The sequence below is a fragment of the Monodelphis domestica genome, chromosome 1 (genome assembly GCF_027887165.1).
Source record: "Monodelphis domestica isolate mMonDom1 chromosome 1, mMonDom1.pri, whole genome shotgun sequence".
In the NCBI taxonomy this organism is placed as follows: domain Eukaryota; kingdom Metazoa; phylum Chordata; class Mammalia; order Didelphimorphia; family Didelphidae; genus Monodelphis; species Monodelphis domestica.
The window spans coordinates 205,504,165-205,521,361 of NC_077227.1; the positions used below are offsets into that span (position 1 = coordinate 205,504,165).

Here is a 17,197-nt window from a genome sequence, read left to right on the forward strand (position 1 = left end):
ATGATATGGAAATATGGTTTGCATGAAAATCATGTATAACCCAGATTGTCTTGCTTACCAGCTCCAGGAAGAGGAAGGGAAGGGAGAGAGGGAGACAATTTGAATCATATAACTTTGGAAAATTTGTGTGGAAATTTGTTATTACATGTAATTAGAAAAATAAAATATCTTTATAATAAAAAATCAAAGCTAATTTAAATTATATTTTGTTTATTTATATATGTATATTATTTTATTTAAATTAAATTAAGATAATTAAAGATTTAAATAAATAAATAGTACAATAATTTCCCCACATTTTGAGTGGGATAGAAATCAACCACCTACTCAAATTAAAAACCTGGAGTCAGAAAATGAGAGTAGACGAAACAGTCTTTGTTCTTTCTCATGAGAAAGGGCAAGTTCCTGAATAGGGCAAATATAATGCATGGACAAGGAAACAAACATTATGCAGGTTCCTGATGCAAAACCACCTCCCTCCTCTGTCCAATTCCCATTGTCTGGGGACCAGGACTTAGAATCTGGGTGTGACATCTACCCCAATCAGAAAACAGCAAGATACATAACATGAGCTCATCATGAGCCCTTACTTGGGAGGGATAAGATTATGGGAAAGTAACCATGTCCTCTGGAGTGACTCCCTTAGCTTCTAAATGTATGAGGAGATAGAGGTAGGATAGCCTGACTGTTTTCCTTGTTTCTTGAGCCATAACATGACGTCCTTGAAGTAAGATAAGGAGTCTCCCAACTGAGAATAACAAGATATCCTTGAAGTCTTATTCTGTAAGTCTAAGCAGACTTTCATTCCTGATGGGGGAGGAGGATGGATGTTCAAACTGAGAAGAACACACTAATTCTCTTTTTATTCCATTCAGTATCAACCTTTTATTGGGTCTTCCATTATAACAATGAAAAATCAGTCAAGCGAAGTCAAATATCAATGCGACCGTGCCCAACAAAGTATGCAGCATTCGACATCCACAGTTTCCAAATATGGAGGCAATATGGTGCCTATCAACAAGCATTTATTAATCACTAATTAATTAATCAATATTTCCAGGCTCTGTGCTTGAGGACAATGTAGTATAAGGAAATAAGCTTAGAGTCAGAAGATATGGATTGGAACCCCAAGTCCATTATGGTATAGTCTAAAGAACAGAAGATGGGGACTCTATCTTCCTGTATTCAAATCCTAGATCTACCATTAACTTAACTTTGGACAAGTCACTAAACTTCTCCCAGTCAGGGATTCCTATGTTCTTGTTCAGTCCTTTTCAGTCTTATCCAACTTTGGGACCCCATTTGGAATTTTCTTGGCAAAAATACTGGAGCAGTTGCATTTCCTTTTCCAGATCATTTGACAAAAGAGAAAACTGAGGCAAACAGGTTAAATGACTTGTCCAGCATCACACGGCTAGTATCTGAAGCCAGATTTGAACTCAAGAAGATATCTACTCCTATTTAATTATATACATATAAAAATACAATTCCTGGTTTTATATGATTAGGAGTTTGAAATAGATGACCTCTAAGAATTCTTCCTGCTTTAAATCTGGGTTCCTTTTTCTGCTTATTAGTTATGTAGCCTTGAATGTGTCATTTATCTCAGTTATAAAATTGATAAAATGAGAATAGCAGTAAGTTTTAGTTCCATCCTTCACAGGATTATTAGGAAAGTGCTTATAAACCTAAGATACTATAAATGGGAGGCAGGTGGGTGGCTCAGTGAATTGAGAGCCAGGCCTAACGATGAGATGTCCTAGGTTCAAATTTGACCTTAGACACTAGCTGAGGGACCCTGGGCAAGTCACTTAACCCTCATTGACTAGCCCTTACTGCTCTTCTGCCTTGAAACCAATACATAGTATTGATTCTAAAATGGAAGATAAGGGTTAAAAAAAAAGATACTATATCTGTAAGTTGAAATATATGTAATATGACCATTCTATTTAGAACATATAATGACATATAGTTTATAAAAGAATATGTAATAAATAATTATATACATAAATATGTACTTGTCAATATAAAAATATATTCATATAATATGTAATATATAATATACTATATTCACATATGATCATATATTAGTGTATGAATAACATATCAATCTAATTGTATAATTTTTGTAAAATCCAAGATTTAAAATTTTTTGAGAAAAATTTCAGGAAAAGAAGCTTGCTAACCACTCAAATCAAGAAAATGAACTCTTTGGAGAAAGTGCCATAAAGAAACCTACATTGCATCAGAAGATCCAGAATGAACTTTGGGGTGTGACTGAATTGAAGGAGGTTGAACACATTTATTGTGAATGTAAACTCATACCAAAGGGGACTGCTCCCTAATTGGTTTTTTGTCAATGCACCTAGCAAACACTGGCTTTGCTCTCTTATTCCAACCATTGTAATTTCCTCTTAGAAAGTGCAATGTTGTATACACCTTTAGCTAGAAGATCTTTGGAGGTATAAGCTAGTTATGTTAAATGATTCACTGGGGAGACTAGTCTCCCAAAAAATCACAGGGGGATTTGTGAAACTAGGATTAACTCTCCCCTTGCCTATTTTTAGCTAATCAAATCAAGAACTTAAAGTACCCCTACTTGACACTAAGTAAGAGAGTTCATAAATCACTTGCTAAAGTGGGTGACAACTCCAGATGTCACTGCCCTGCCCCTGGGCAGTGCTAGGCAAATTGAAAGCCTGCAATTGATGCCCTAAAGTGGGGAAGGGACAGGAAGTAATATGGAAAAAGGGCTATAAAAATTCCTGAACTTCCTGTTCAAGAGACTTCTCCTTTGGAGTTCATCTTTGGAGACTGCTTTGGTGAGCTGGACTGAAGGAGGAGACTCTTTCTCTGGATCCTGCCTTGGCTTGCTGGGTTAGTAGCTGGCCTTCCTTTCCTGGCTTTTGGAGAGATTGGTTCCAAAGAGGCCTTCCTTTCCTGGAGGAAACTGCATTGGTGGAACCCTTGCTGAAGACAGCACTGGGACCTCTGGCTGAAGATTATCAAGCCTTGCCAGGGCTGAGCCAGACACTGGAGCAGCACTTAGGGTGGTAGGCTAGATAATTCTCTACCTTCTTCTTACATTTTTCCACTTTCACTCTTTTTACCTCTTTATAAATACAACTACTAAAAGTCATTTTGACTTAAGCTGTAATAATTTAAAATCAGAGACCACAATATTACTTTAAAATTCTCATATTTAGTCAAAATCCTAAATTTTAAATTCTTATATAATATAGAATATGCATAATGTATATAATGCTGTAATGTCCTATATATTACATTATATGCACAATATATTATCATGTGATAATATATAATCAGGAATTGTATTATACATATAAATATATTAATGTTAATACAGAATCAGAAATTGACACATGCTATATTAGTATAATATAATACATAAATATATAATTCCTATATATTATACATTATAATCTGGTATGATATATATTATGAGACATTATAATATATAGAATCAAGAATTGTCTTGCAGTTGTGGTTGTTCAGCTGTTTTAGTCTTTTCCCACTCTTTATGACCCCGTTTGAGATTATCTTGGCAAAAATCCTGGTGTGGTTTGCACATCCTTCTCCAGTTCATTTTACAGATGAGGAAACTGAGGGTTAAGTGACTCACTCAGGGTGACCCAGCAGATAAGTGTCTGAGGCTAAATTTGAACTTAGGAAGAGAAGTCTCCCAGTGTTCTATCCACTGTGCCTCCTCACTGCAGGAATAGCATTCTATACCCACAGGTATAATTCTACAGGATGATGTGTACTTATATACATATATAAATATTTATGTATGTGTGTATGTTACACATTCTCCCCACGACCATTCGGCCATAACCCCGTCCATCCCCGCACCTACCTCTCTAGACATGGTTTGCTTAACTTGGCAGCGCAGATCTTTCCCGACCCCGGAGGGGACTCGCCGGGAGTGGGGGCTCCCGTGGGCCAACATGTCTGCGACCCTCCGGGCCCCTCTCCCCTAATCAATGTAAATGTCATGTTGTTTCGGAGGTGAGGCTGGGAAGGGGAGAAATGAAGGCTTCATTAGCCGTGGACAATGGCGTGGGGCACACTCTCTTCCTATGCATTCACTGACTTGTATAGGATTAGCTATAGTGTGTTTAGCCGCTGCACACTATAACCTATTCACAGCCAGTTTGAAAGACATGAATGCCTTTTGCTGAGGCAGGATAAGTCGCTCTGAGATTTGACTTAATTTTTTAAAAGTTTATTCTAAGGGGAAAAACATCCCGGCGACTCAGGAAAAAATGCCCAGAGCAGAGAGTCGGTGAGTCGGTGAGTCGTGAAGGAACGTCCAAGGCCCTCTTGGCCGGGCTCCATTAGCAGGAATCTCCCTCCACCAAAGTCTTCAAGTCTCCTTTCCTTTGGGGTTGGCCATGCCGCCTTCCAGGCTCTCCCTCCCTCCCGCAGCCTCCCTCCGCCTCACACACAGAAGAGCTGCCCAGTGCTGCTGCCTGCTATAGGGAACTCGGGGTCAAAGCTGCTGACTCAAAAGGCTTGTTTTTCTCTGGGACTGAGGCCATTCACATGCATTCGGAGCGTGTTACCAGTGGAGGTCGTCTATAGGCTCAGGCCCATTGATGGAGGGATTAGGCTTGGGGCGGGCTGTGGGCCAAGGGGGCAGAGAGGTACCTCAGTTAAAGAGCCAGTTCTCCACTGTCCAGCCGGGCACGCGCCGCCATGCCCTACCTCCCCCCGGGCTTCTTCTGTGACCGGGTGATCCGGGAAAGGGACAGGAAGAATGGCGAGGGGACCCTGGCTCATCCCGTGAAGTTCGAAGGACAGGATTTCAGTGCCCTCAGGAAACGGTGCCTGGCCCAGAAGAAACTGTTTGAGGACAATGTATTCCCAGCGGGCGTTCAGGCCCTGGGCTTCCAAGAACTGAGGCAGAAATCTAAGATGAAGAATATTACATGGAAGAGGCCAAAGGTAGGGAGGGAAGGGGAATCCCCAGGTAGGAGCAGTGGGAAAGCAGGGATGCCATAGAGTCACGGGAAGGCCAGAATGACCAGCCTTTTCCTGGGGGTGTACCTGCCATTCATGAGGATCCCTCCCTGGTGGGTAAAGCTAAGAGGGTATTTAGGGTGTAATGAGAGGCATGGAAAGAACTCTGGACCTCGAGTCAAAAAGAACTGAATACCATTTCATGGTGAGTGTACGACACTGGTGAGAGACCCTGGGCAAGTCGTTTAACCTCTGTCTGCCTCTGTTTCCTCACCTGTAAAATGAGGATCATGATAGTACCTATCCCCCAGGGTTGTTGTGAGGTCAAAGGAGAATATTTATAAGGCACTTCCTAGCTGTGTGACCCTGGGCGAGTCACTTCATTTTTAAAAAGTTTTTTCTAAGGGGGAAAAAAATCCCAGCAAGCTCAGTAAAAAATGCCAAGAGCAGAAAATCTGTGAGTGGTGAAGGAATATCAAAGGCCATCTTGGTCAGGCTTTTGTTAACAGAAATCTACCTCTACCAAAGTCTTCAAGTCTCCATTTCTTTGGGGTTGCCTAGCCCTTACCATTCTTCTGCCTTGGAACCAATACATAGTATTGATTCTAAGGCAGAAGTTAAGAGTTTATTTTTTTAAAGAATATTTGTAAGGCACTTTACAAACCTTAGAGAGCTATATTATATAGCTAGCTATATTTATTATATTTATATTTCTTTATTAAATTTATTAATAATAGTTATAGCTAACTATTGTTATTATGTGCTCTGAGGGCATCAGAAACATTACCCCACCCCAACACAAAAAAATCTCCCTCACTTACCTCTGGATATTTAAAATTCCTTTAACTGGAAATAAATTTTTCAGCCCAGAACAGGAGATAAGGCTGAAAAAAAATGCAACAGATTACCTTAATTTCACAGTGGTGTATAACTGGCTAATCAGCTAATCTACTCCTTGAAGACAGGGATCTTGTTCGCCCTTACATTCCTCTCCAACAGAACACAGGGCCTCATACTTTAATAGACACTCAGTTAAAGGCTTGTTGAATGAATGAATGTTTTCTGGGGGATGGATTTTGATAAGGAAATAGCAGAGCAATCATAGAGGCACTGACCATGGGTGTGAAGAAGCATACCACTGAGAAGACTAAAGGGTTAAGATGGGGAAAAATATAAAATGAGCATTGTCTACAGGGTTAGAAGACATGCAGGTAAATATCAACCCTGCCATTTAACAATGTGTGTGACTTTGGGCAAATCATGTCAACTCCATAGTTCCTTTTCTATTCAATAATAGGGCTAGACAAGATGATCACTTGCCAACTCTAAATCTTTGCTCTTATGAAAGGCCACAGGTTCCTTCACGGTTTTGCCTGGATCAGAAAACAAAGGCGCCTTACCCACACAGAATCCTCGATTATTTGTTCTCTCCACAGACATGCCAATGATGTATCCTCAATCCTGAGTATCTGTCCCTTAGAGGTTCAGAGTTACCTTGGCCAATTCTAAATGCAACATGCCTAGCCAGAGAGGCTGCATGGTGTGTTGGACTGGACATTGGAATTGGTGTCAGGAGAATCAAATCTCCCCCAGACACTTATTAGCCTTGTGACTCTGGGCAAGTCACTTAATCTCTTTGGTCTCAATGCCTCCATTTATAAAATGAGGGGATTGGATTGGATGCCTCCTAAACTACCTCTTAGGTCCAAATCTAAGATCATTATCTATTGTTACAGTGGTACCAGGCTCACTATATGGATTCCTTCTGGTGGGATTCAGATTTTTAATGCATTTATTGTTGTTTCTTTATTGTGGTTTTGCTTTATTGGTAATATAGGCAGATTGTAATAACATTGATTAGTTCTGTTTTCTTTCTCTAGGTCACATTGTTAAGGGAATATTTGAAGTGTGAGTGTACAAATTTAGAGATGTCCCTAGCCCAAATGTTCTTATGGCTATTTTTGCCCAATCTGTAGGAGAGCCTTCTTGGCTTGTATTGGTCTGATCAACAACAATATACACACCATACATTGACCTTGTAGGGGATAAAATTAACATGGTTTGACTAAATATAATAGAATGTGGTTGCCAATATAACTCGTCAAAATGACTTTTTATTTAGCAGTTTTATTTAAAAATAGAGGGAAAGAGTAAAGTAATGTGAAAGAGGGTAGAGTAAGCAGCCTAGCTTATCACCCTGAATATTTGCTCTGGTGCCTGGCTCAACTCAGCCTGGACTAATTAGTCCTCCACTGGAAGACCCTCAGCCAGAGGGCCATTTAGCTAGAGGATCCGGTGGTGAATAACCACACAGCTTCTTCCAGAAACTAATCTCTCCAGAAGCCAGGAAAGGAGTCAGCTTTTCATTCACCCACTTTGTAGTCCAACAGGGAAGATCCAAGAGCAGTCTTACCAAATGCTAGAGTCCCAGGTCCATGCTGAGGAAGGTCTTCCACCAGCCACCAGGGCCTCAAAAGGGGTCAAAGACCTTCATGAAAGGAAGTTTCAGACACTTTTAAAGACTTTATGTCACTTCCTGTTCCTTCTTCCACTTTAGGGGACCAATTGTAGTCTTTAAATTTGCTTAAGACTGCCCATGGGGCAGTCAGTTGCTTCTGGAGGTACAAAACCCCTAAGTTAGTTTGTGGACTTCCCCTACTTTAGGGTTAAATAGGGGTGTATTCACTTTTGTTGATTAAATTTTAAAGTAGTCAAGGGGAGAGTTAATCCCATCTTCACAGCCCCAACAGATGAATGATGTCATTTTGGTCCTCTTCAAATATGAAAGACAACAACCATTTTGCATGGACATAATGCTAATTGTTGCATTCACACAAATAATCAGTTTGATTAGTTTTTTAATGTATATAGATTTATAATATGTATCATATAATATACAATATATGTAAATGTTTATACTCACACAAATTATATGACCAATTTGTTTAAATAAATGGATCAAGTTTGTCAAAGACCCTTTGCAAATGAGTAACAAAATCAGTCAAAACAAATTTTTGTCATTATGTAGGTAAAGACAGAACAATAACCAGCATAAGGCCAATAGGACTTTGTCCCAGATCACCAATGTAGTGAGGAGATAGACAGTCTCCTTCCCTAAGGATATGTATTTCTTTCCCCTGGAGCAATCTGCTTTCCAGGGGCATGTTTCCTACCCAATAGAGTGTGCCTATTTCCAGTAGGCACTGCCACTCTCATGCCATGTTGCTCTGAACGACCCTTTGGAGTAGCCACCATCCTTAGAACCTGTCTCCCAAGACACCTTTCCCAGATCACCTTTCCTTCCAAGTCTTATGAGGGATAAAGGGTCAAGCTACCCCCTTTCCTGGCACAATTGTGTCCTGGGTATCGTTTCACCTCCATTCCATTCAATTGGTTTTTGTCCCAGTTAAATACTTTTATTTAATGTTAATTTAAATTTAAAGCTAATTAGAGATAGATAAGATAGAGTTTTCAAATGATAAACAAATTATTTACTATAAATATTCCACTATCATAATGAGTATTTTTTTTTAAACCCTTACCTTCTGTCTTGGAGTCAATACTGTGTATTGGCTCCAAGGCAGAAGAGTGGTAAGGGCTAGGCAATGGGGGTCAAGTGACTTGCCCAGGGTCACACAGCTGGGAAGTGTCTGAGGTCAGATTTGAACCTAGGACCTCCCGTCTCTAGGCCTGGCTCTCAATCCACTAAGCTATCCAGCTGCCCCCGAGTATTTTTTTAAAGTGTAGTTATCTCAGAACCAGTAATGGATACCTGTACTTCATCTGCCCTATCTTTTACTGAATAAAGGCAAGAAAGTTATTCCACACTTAGAAATATTGTTTCTTATTAAATATTTATCATTATGGAGGCATGGAATGGTTTTTTTAGCTCTTTCTTCTCTCTTAGAATCAGTACTAAGTATCAATTATCAAGTACTAAGTATCAAATCAAGGCAGAAGACTGATAAAAGCTCAGCAATTGGGACTAAGTGACTTGTCCAGGGTGTGATAAAGAATGGAAAGATTTGCAAACCTTTTATCACAAGGGCCACCCAGCTAGGAAGTGTCTGGGGTCAAATTGGAATCCAGGACCTCCCATCTCTGAGCCTGGTTCTCTGTCCACTGAGCCACCTAGGCATAGAATATTAGAGCTGGAAAGCACCTTAGAGATAATTTAATACAAGTCCTTCATGCTACAAATTAAGGAACTCATTATCATCATCAAAAACTATTAAGTACTTAAGTGTGTGGCAATAGGCACAGATTGTGTGGACACAATCAGATGCAAAAACTAGATTTTAGGAAAGGAAGTTTCAAAAAGATCAAAGAATTATGGGAAGGATTCCATGGCTAGAGACTCAAATGTAAAGGTGAGGATAAAATGAGAAATTAATTAACCTCTTTTAGAATATAAGGCTTACTAGAAAAGATGCATGCAGAAATTATCATTTTTCTCACACACACATATCCATCTATCTCTATACTCTGTTCATTCATCCTACCTATCCATCTCTCCATCTTTCTATACACACAGTATACTCAATAAGAAGATCAGAGTCTTCATTCACTCAACAAACATTTTTTACACACTTGTTGGAAGTATTAGTTGGTGAACTGAAAACAATAAGAAACATTAGAGAAAGGACCTGTGCCATCTTAAAGTTTGTAATAGTAAAGGAAGGGAATTTTGGATGGACATAGTCAGACATAAATTCTAGATTTCAAGAAAGGAGATTTCAAAAAGTCACCCAAAAAGGATGGGAATGAGCTTGTGCCACAATGTGGCATTGTGACCAATGAGATGATGACTCAAAAAGACATAGGAAGGCTCTCAAAACCACAAGCCTGGTGGCTCAAATGTTTCATAAACTTGGCATAAACAAAAATACTAAACACAATTAAAATAGTTTCTTAGACCAAAATGGAAGGAAGCAGATTGTAAGTAATATTAATCAATGACAGAGAAAATAGAACTATTCAATTCCTGTTTTGCTTTTGTCTTTTCTATCAAAGGGACTGATCTTCAAATTAGAAATTTAAAAATATTTTAAGGGAATTAAAGTCAAAGATAACTGCAACAAAAGTAAGATGGCAACTAACTGCTTTAAATTGAATCATTTTCAGGTTTCTTGGCCCAGACCAGAAACATCCCAGGGTATTAAAAGAACTCTGTTTAGTACAATCACTGAAAAACTCTCTATAATCTTTGAAAATTCATAAAGAATGACAGGGGGGGCAGCTAGGTGGCTCACTGGATTAAGAGCCAGGTCTAGAGACAAGAAGTCCTGGGTTCACATCTAGTTTTAGACACTTACTAGCTCTGTCACCCTGGGCAAGTCACTTAACTCCCATTGCCTAGCCCTTACCACTCTTCTGCCTTGGAACCAATACACAGTATTGATTCTAAAACAGAAGGTAAGGGTTTAAAAAATTTTTTTTTCAATCATGGCAAGATTACATTTAGGAAACTGCTCAAGACCTCACTGATCCCAAGCTTCTCTCTAACATACAGTTTATCTTTTAATATCAATTTTCTGACAGTGATGCTCTATGACTACAAATTGTAGAAAAACCATGATCACCAAAAATTTTAAATTGTAACCCAAGGAACATTGAGAGAAACATGGTAAATGTAAGTAGCCTGTAGCATATTGTAAACAAAGATTTCTGGGGAAAAAAGTGGCTTAAAATATTTTTCAAAAAATGTATGATGGGAAAAGGAGGTCCTTTAACAAAAGAAAGATAATGGAAAAGTGGAGCCAATTACCTCACTGGCACCCATAGAATGTTAGAAAACCTCAAGAAAGGCCTCCAATGTATTGGGAAGATCTTCTATGGTAGATGTATGAGAGGATATGAGAAAGAAATTAAAAGTCTGAGAAGGTGAGATAGATTACTGTCTACAATATTACAGGAAGTATTCTTATTAATGATATCATGGATCTATTAACTATGAGTCTTCACCAAAGTTCTCTTCTTTCTTTCTCTTTGCTATGTCATTTGGTAACTTCATCGGCTCTCAGAGGTTTAATCATCTCTTTTTATGCTCATGTGAGTCCCATGTTTGAATGTCAGTTTTTCTACTTAGCTCTGGTCTTTTTATCAGGAATATTTAAAAGTTCTCATTTCATTAAAAAATCCAAATTTTCTCCTTTAGGATTATGCTTTGTTTTTCAGGCTAATTATTTTTGGTTGCCATCCTAGATACCTTTGTCTTCTGGAATACTATATTCCAGGCTGTCTTCTCCTTTAAAGTTGCTTCTGAATCTTGTGTGATCCTACCTTTGATTTTGTGATGATTGCATTCTTTCTGACTGCTTAAAGTACTTTTTACTTGACCTAGAAATTCTAGATAGGGCTATAAAATTCCTGGAAGTTTTCATTTGGAGTTTCTTTCAGGAAGTGGCTATTATATTCTTTTAATTTCTACTTTACCCTCTGATTCTAAAATATCTGGATAGTTTTCTTTTATGATTTATTGACATATATTACCTACACTATTATTTTGTTCATGGCTTAATGGCTCAGTGATTCTTCAATTTTCACTCCTCAATCCATTTTTCAGGTCAGTTGTTTTTGCTAGGAGATATTTCACAATCTCTTCTATTTTTTTTTCAGTCTTTTGATTTTATTTCTTGATGTCTTCTTATAGGGTCATTTGTCTAATTCTCATTTTCAAGGAACTATTTTATTCAATAAGATTTTGTATCACTTTTACCAAGATGTTAATTCTCTTTTAATAACTTTCTTAGATAGCTCTCATTTCTTATTCTATTTTTCCCTCTACCCCTTTCATTTGATTTTTTAAATTATTTTTTGATATTTTTTAAAACTCTTTAATTATTCTAGGAAATTTTTGGTTTTATGTCTAATCTGCAATTTTCCTTTGAGGCTTTGCTTGGTGATATTTTCAAATCATTACCTTCTCCTTTGTGTCTTGAGATTGCCTGTCACTGTGGTAGGTCTTTATGGTCAGGTCCTTCTTTTGTTTAATTCTTCCAGCCTATTTGTCTTTGGATTTTATGTCAGTATTGGGCTTTGAGCACTTCTGGGAGTGAAGTGAGGCATGTCTGGGCTGAGCCTCTGTCCTTTTATGTTCTTCTGCTAGTTTCACAGCTCTTTCTGGAGGCCTACAAGTTTTCAGTGCTCCTAAAGTGGTGTGATCTACTTCTGATCTGTTCACTGCCTTCCTAGTCTGAACTTTGCAAGTTTTTCTTTAAAAAAAAAAAAAACAGTTACCTCCCATTTTATCATCCAACAATACTGAGTATTGATTCCAAGGCAGAAGGGTTGTAAGGACTAGATAATGGGGGGTTAAGTGACTTGTCTGGGGTCACATAACTAGGAAGTATCTTGGACAAGATTTGAACCTAGGACACTGCAAGTTTCTGGTCCAGGCTTTGGGTCTATTGGATTATACATGGGTGAGTTTCAGTAGATTGCTACTAAACTCAGTCACTATTAACTTGCTGGAAATTTCTGTAGGTTCAGAGAGACTGAACTACTTGATCCCCTTTGTTCTCGGTCTCCTATCCTGGTTTTTTCACTACAGGTTTATTGCTGTATTAAAAGAGAGAACTGAGTCCCTGCTCTGTTCCTAGGTTCAGAGTCACATTTCTATAACTTTAAAAGACTATAACTCTGACCAATATAATGACCAACTACAATTCCAAAGGATTTATAATAAAATATGCCATCCATCTTGAATTAGAGTAAAGCCTCCCGGCCAGCGGGAAGCCTTATGGTAGGAAAATAGAAATGGGATAGAAGTTCTGGATCCCGCCAAGGGCGTGAAGGAGCCAACCTTTGAGATGTCAATAATGAGTCAGTAATCAGTTATTATTAATATTTTGGAGCTGCAGCCATGCTCCAATCAATGGACGTCACTGAAAGGCTATTTCCATCCAGAGATCCCAATTTAACACTTCACTGGTCAGAGGATGATATAACTCAGCTAAGAGAATGAATAGAGACTAATAGAAAGAATTAGAGAATGCTAGGTATTAGCATTGGAAAAGAAAGAGACACCTGGTTGAAGGCCAGGCCTCAGGTAGAGATAGAGAGGAGAGAGAAAGGTGGAAAGACAGTGTTGAGCAAACCTGTGAGATAGTCCAAGGAGAGAGGAGCTGGCCACGGCTTCCCAATTTAATCTCTTTGATACGCAAATGAACTCAATACATATTGATAAGTTACATAATGCCTCAATACATATTGATGAGTTACATAGTATATTGCCATTGGATAATTGCAAATTACGTCAAGGTGAAGGTGGAGTTTTTATCCTCAGGTGAGTGAGACAAAGGGAAGCAAGGTTTCGTGCCCTAACTCCAGCCACGCTGGGAACAGAGTTCATTGCCATGCACAGAATGGCCATGTGCCCATTCACAATCCTTATCTCTCCTTAATACCTATGGGCTGGACTGCTACATAGAGAATTAGTGAATTCAGATTAGAAATTGAAGCATATTTTCTTAACTTGTTTTTCCTTTTTCTAGACACAGCTAATGTGAACATTTGTTTTCCATGACTATATATATTTGTAATATGTTTTGTTTTTCTGGCCTCAATGGGTGGGGAGGCAAAGAGGGGAGGAAGAGAGTTCAGAACTGAAAATAAAATTGAAAATTTTTTAAAGATTATATATTTTTAAGTACATTATTTGTTGTCATTTCAGTTATATCCAATTCTTCATGACTCTATTTGGGGTTTTCTTGATAAAGACACTGGAGGTTTGCCATTTTCTCTTCCAGCAAATGTGTCATACTTATATTCATTTTCTTAAGAGTTGATTGTTACAATATTTACCAGCACACCCTTGAGTTGAACGAGATGACCTTCCAACCCTGGACTTTAGATATTTCTTTTTATTTAAGCAGGGGGGGGAAAGAGTATGGTGCAGGGTCAATGGTTAGTGTTGCTTAGCCTGAGCTCTCAGAGGAATCAATCAATTAGTAAGCATTCAATAAATACTTATTATCTATTGAATAATGTGCTATATACTGGGGATATAATGACAAAAATGAAACAGTCCCTGCCCTCAATGAGTTTACATTTATCTGGAGAGACAATGTATATATAACAATAGCTAGCATTTATATAAGACTTTAAGGTTTATAAAGCACTATGCATGGTGTCTCATTTGATCCATATACATATATGGACACATGTATACATATATAGGAATATATGCAAAGGAAAATCAAGGTTGCTTTGTGTTAAATTTATTTGTGGTTGAACTCTGAATATATAATATGTGGTCGCCATGGATTTAAATTTCTAAATCCCAAATGAATTACTAAAGTAAAATGAATTTATGGTATTTACAATAGAGGGAAGATATTAAGGAATGTGTGTGTGTGTGTGTGTGTGTGTGTGTGTGTGTGTGAGAGAGAGAGAGAGAGAGAGAGAGAGAGAGAGAGAGAGAGAGAGAGATGGAGACAGACAGACAGACAGAAAACCATGGCTTCCTCTGAGCCAGTTAGAAATTTCTAAGCCCCAGCCAGGAGAAGAGAATCTCAAGACAATGGGGCTTTTCTGGAGGCTTCACACCTCCAGAAAGGTGGGGTCCCTAAGTCAGCCTTTCACCCACCAACGATTACTGTCTAAATGAAAAGAAGTCTTGGTATCTGTCTTCTGGTTGCTCCTCAAGTGTCTGTCTCCAATCTCTCCTCCAAGTCCAACTCTGAGTCAGAGATTCTTCATCCAACTCAAAACTCAAATTGAATATCTCATCTCATCCTCTTTTTAAAGAATCTTTTTCTCTTGTGTCACCTCCCCTAAATTTTACAGCTGCCAATCACAGCAGACACTTTTCTCCAGGACTTCCCACTCTTTAGTTCTCACCTTCTTTAGTTAGATTATATCTTTTTGGGTTACTTAACACCTTTTTTGGTAAGTTCACCTTTTGTAGTTACTTAACACCTTTTTGTGGTTAAAATGGGTAGATGTACTTAAAATACTGAGTTATCACCTTTTTGTAGATTGAAATCTAAAAATAGATTGTGGATTACAATTCTAGCTTCACTATAAAGAAAGAGCTAAGTACCTTCATTGTTATAGTCAGGAGATCGCTAAATCCAATCTTCACATTTGGAAGGGAGAAATTATAAGCAACTAGAGGAAAGGGATCAAGAAAGGCTTCATGTAGAAGGAAATGCTTGAGCTGAGTTTGGAAAAAAAAATGAGACATTCCAAGAAGCAATAGTGAGGATTGCTTTCTAGAAAGGGGGAGAAGGCTGGGAGATTGGAGTGTCATGCGTGAGGAACATAAAGAAGGCCAGTATGACCAAACAAAATAATATGCGGAAAGGAGTTATATATAATGAGGTCGGGAAGGTAGGTTGGGACCTGGTTATGAAGCTCTTGAAATACCAAGCAGAGGAGTTGATATTTAACTTTAGAGGGAATAGGAAAACACATTGATGCAGCTATCAGGCAATGTACCACAAATTTAAGAGATGCCAAATTGCTTCTTACCCATCTGTGTTGTTTTTTTCCCCTCACAGGAAATCTGCGAGAATCCCAGGTTTATCATTGGTGGAGCCAACAGAACTGACATCTGCCAAGGCGATTTAGGTGGGAAATTCCCCAGAGCTCTCATGTATTGGGGCCAAGAGAGGGCCAGACAGTGCCAGAAGAGAATGATTGACTTTTTTTTTTTAAACCCTCCACCTCAGAAGCACTACTGGGTGTTGGTTCCAAGGCAGAAGAGACATGACTTGCCCAGAGTCACACAATTAGGAAATATCTGAGGCCAGATTTAAACCCAGGATCTCCCATCTCTACTTCGCTGCCCCCTAGGAATGATTGACTTTTGATACCATTGTATACAATTTTAGGGGCAGATTCTTCACCTGTCAATGATTTTCACATTCATTGACTTGCAGGTACAGATTTTTCATTTCCTTGCTTTCTGTTTTTTTATTTATGAGCATGTTTGCTCTGCACCACAGGAAAATGAGTAGTGGTAGAGACTAGATGTGTGTTTTCACTGACATAAAGAAACTGCCTCTATGAATGCAGACAGAATCTTCTCTTCTACTTATGGGCTTAGAAAGGCACATGGAACATTTAGAGGTCAAGTGATTTGCCTGGGGTCACTTAATCAATATGTATCATTGATGGGACTTGAACCCAGGCTTTCCAGTGCATCACAATGCTCACCCAATAACAACAGTAAGAATGAACTATTTGAGGGGCAGCTGGGTGGCTCAGTGGACTGAAAGCCATGCTTAGAGACAGGAGGTCCTGGGTTCAAATGTGGCCTCAGATACTTCCTAGCTGTATGACCCTGGGCAAGTCATTTTAATCTCCATTGCCTAGCCCTTACCACTCTTCTGTCTTAGAACCAATACACAGTATTGATTCTAAGATGGAAGGTCAAGGTTTTTTTTTTTTTTTAAAGAATGAACTATTTTATAGTACTTTAAGGTTTGTGAAGCACTTTATGTACATTATTTCATTTGATTCTCACAACACTGGGGTAGGTCCTGTTATTTCTCCATTTCATAGAGAAGAAAACTGAAACTTAAAAAGGTTAAGGGACCAGTTTATTTTCAGATGGCAAAGGTGGGTTACCCAAGTCTCCTGATGTTATCCAGCACTCAGGACTGTCTCTGTGCATCGACTTTTCTACTTAAATCTCCTTCACGCCTAAGTGTCTTTGTGCACACTCATATATTCACCATAGATGAAAACACACAAAGACAATAGTCATCCTCGGTTACCGAGAAACTATTACTATTCACTGTCATAATCCTTATCTATAATATATACTTCATGTTACACGACAGACACATTCCTAAAAAGGAGATAGACAAATGAAGTTTTTCTTATATTTTAAATGGTACTTTAAGTGTTCCAGAAGGGCTTGTTTGTTAAAAGAACCCAATAGAGTCATTTTGGCAAATGAAGAATCATTTTAGAATGTGCTGAGGAAAAAGTACCAGATTTGGAGTCATCGAACATGGTTTCAGAATCTACTTCTGATATTTATCACCTTTATGACCATGGATTAGTCACTTGATCTTTCCTGGCCCCAGCTACTTCTTCTGTAAAATGAGAGGAGAGTATTAAATGACTAATAAGGTCCCTTCCAACTCTAAGTCTATAATACGACATATAGTAAGTGTAAAGGGCGGCCACCCAAACTGACATCTCAGACAAATTAATCAATTCATCACGGTACTTCTCCGATCCTCTGCTTCCAGGCTGT

At 38.6% G+C, this 17,197-nt stretch overlaps 1 protein-coding gene across 3 annotated transcripts in view; it reads left to right on the top strand.

The window, feature by feature from the left end:
* CAPN3 (calpain 3) overlaps positions 1 to 17,197 on the top strand; it is an 85,558-nt gene that overhangs the window by 22,849 nt on the left and 45,512 nt on the right. For 2 of the 3 annotated variants that reach the window (XM_056810331.1, XM_056810332.1), the window contains exon 2: positions 15,489 to 15,558. In XM_056810331.1, the coding sequence (XP_056666309.1) occupies positions 15,489 to 15,558 (70 nt within the window). Of the gene's footprint in view, positions 1 to 4,317; positions 4,969 to 15,488; positions 15,559 to 17,197 lie in introns of those variants that run through there. The other variant, XM_056810334.1, reaches the window with a different exon arrangement.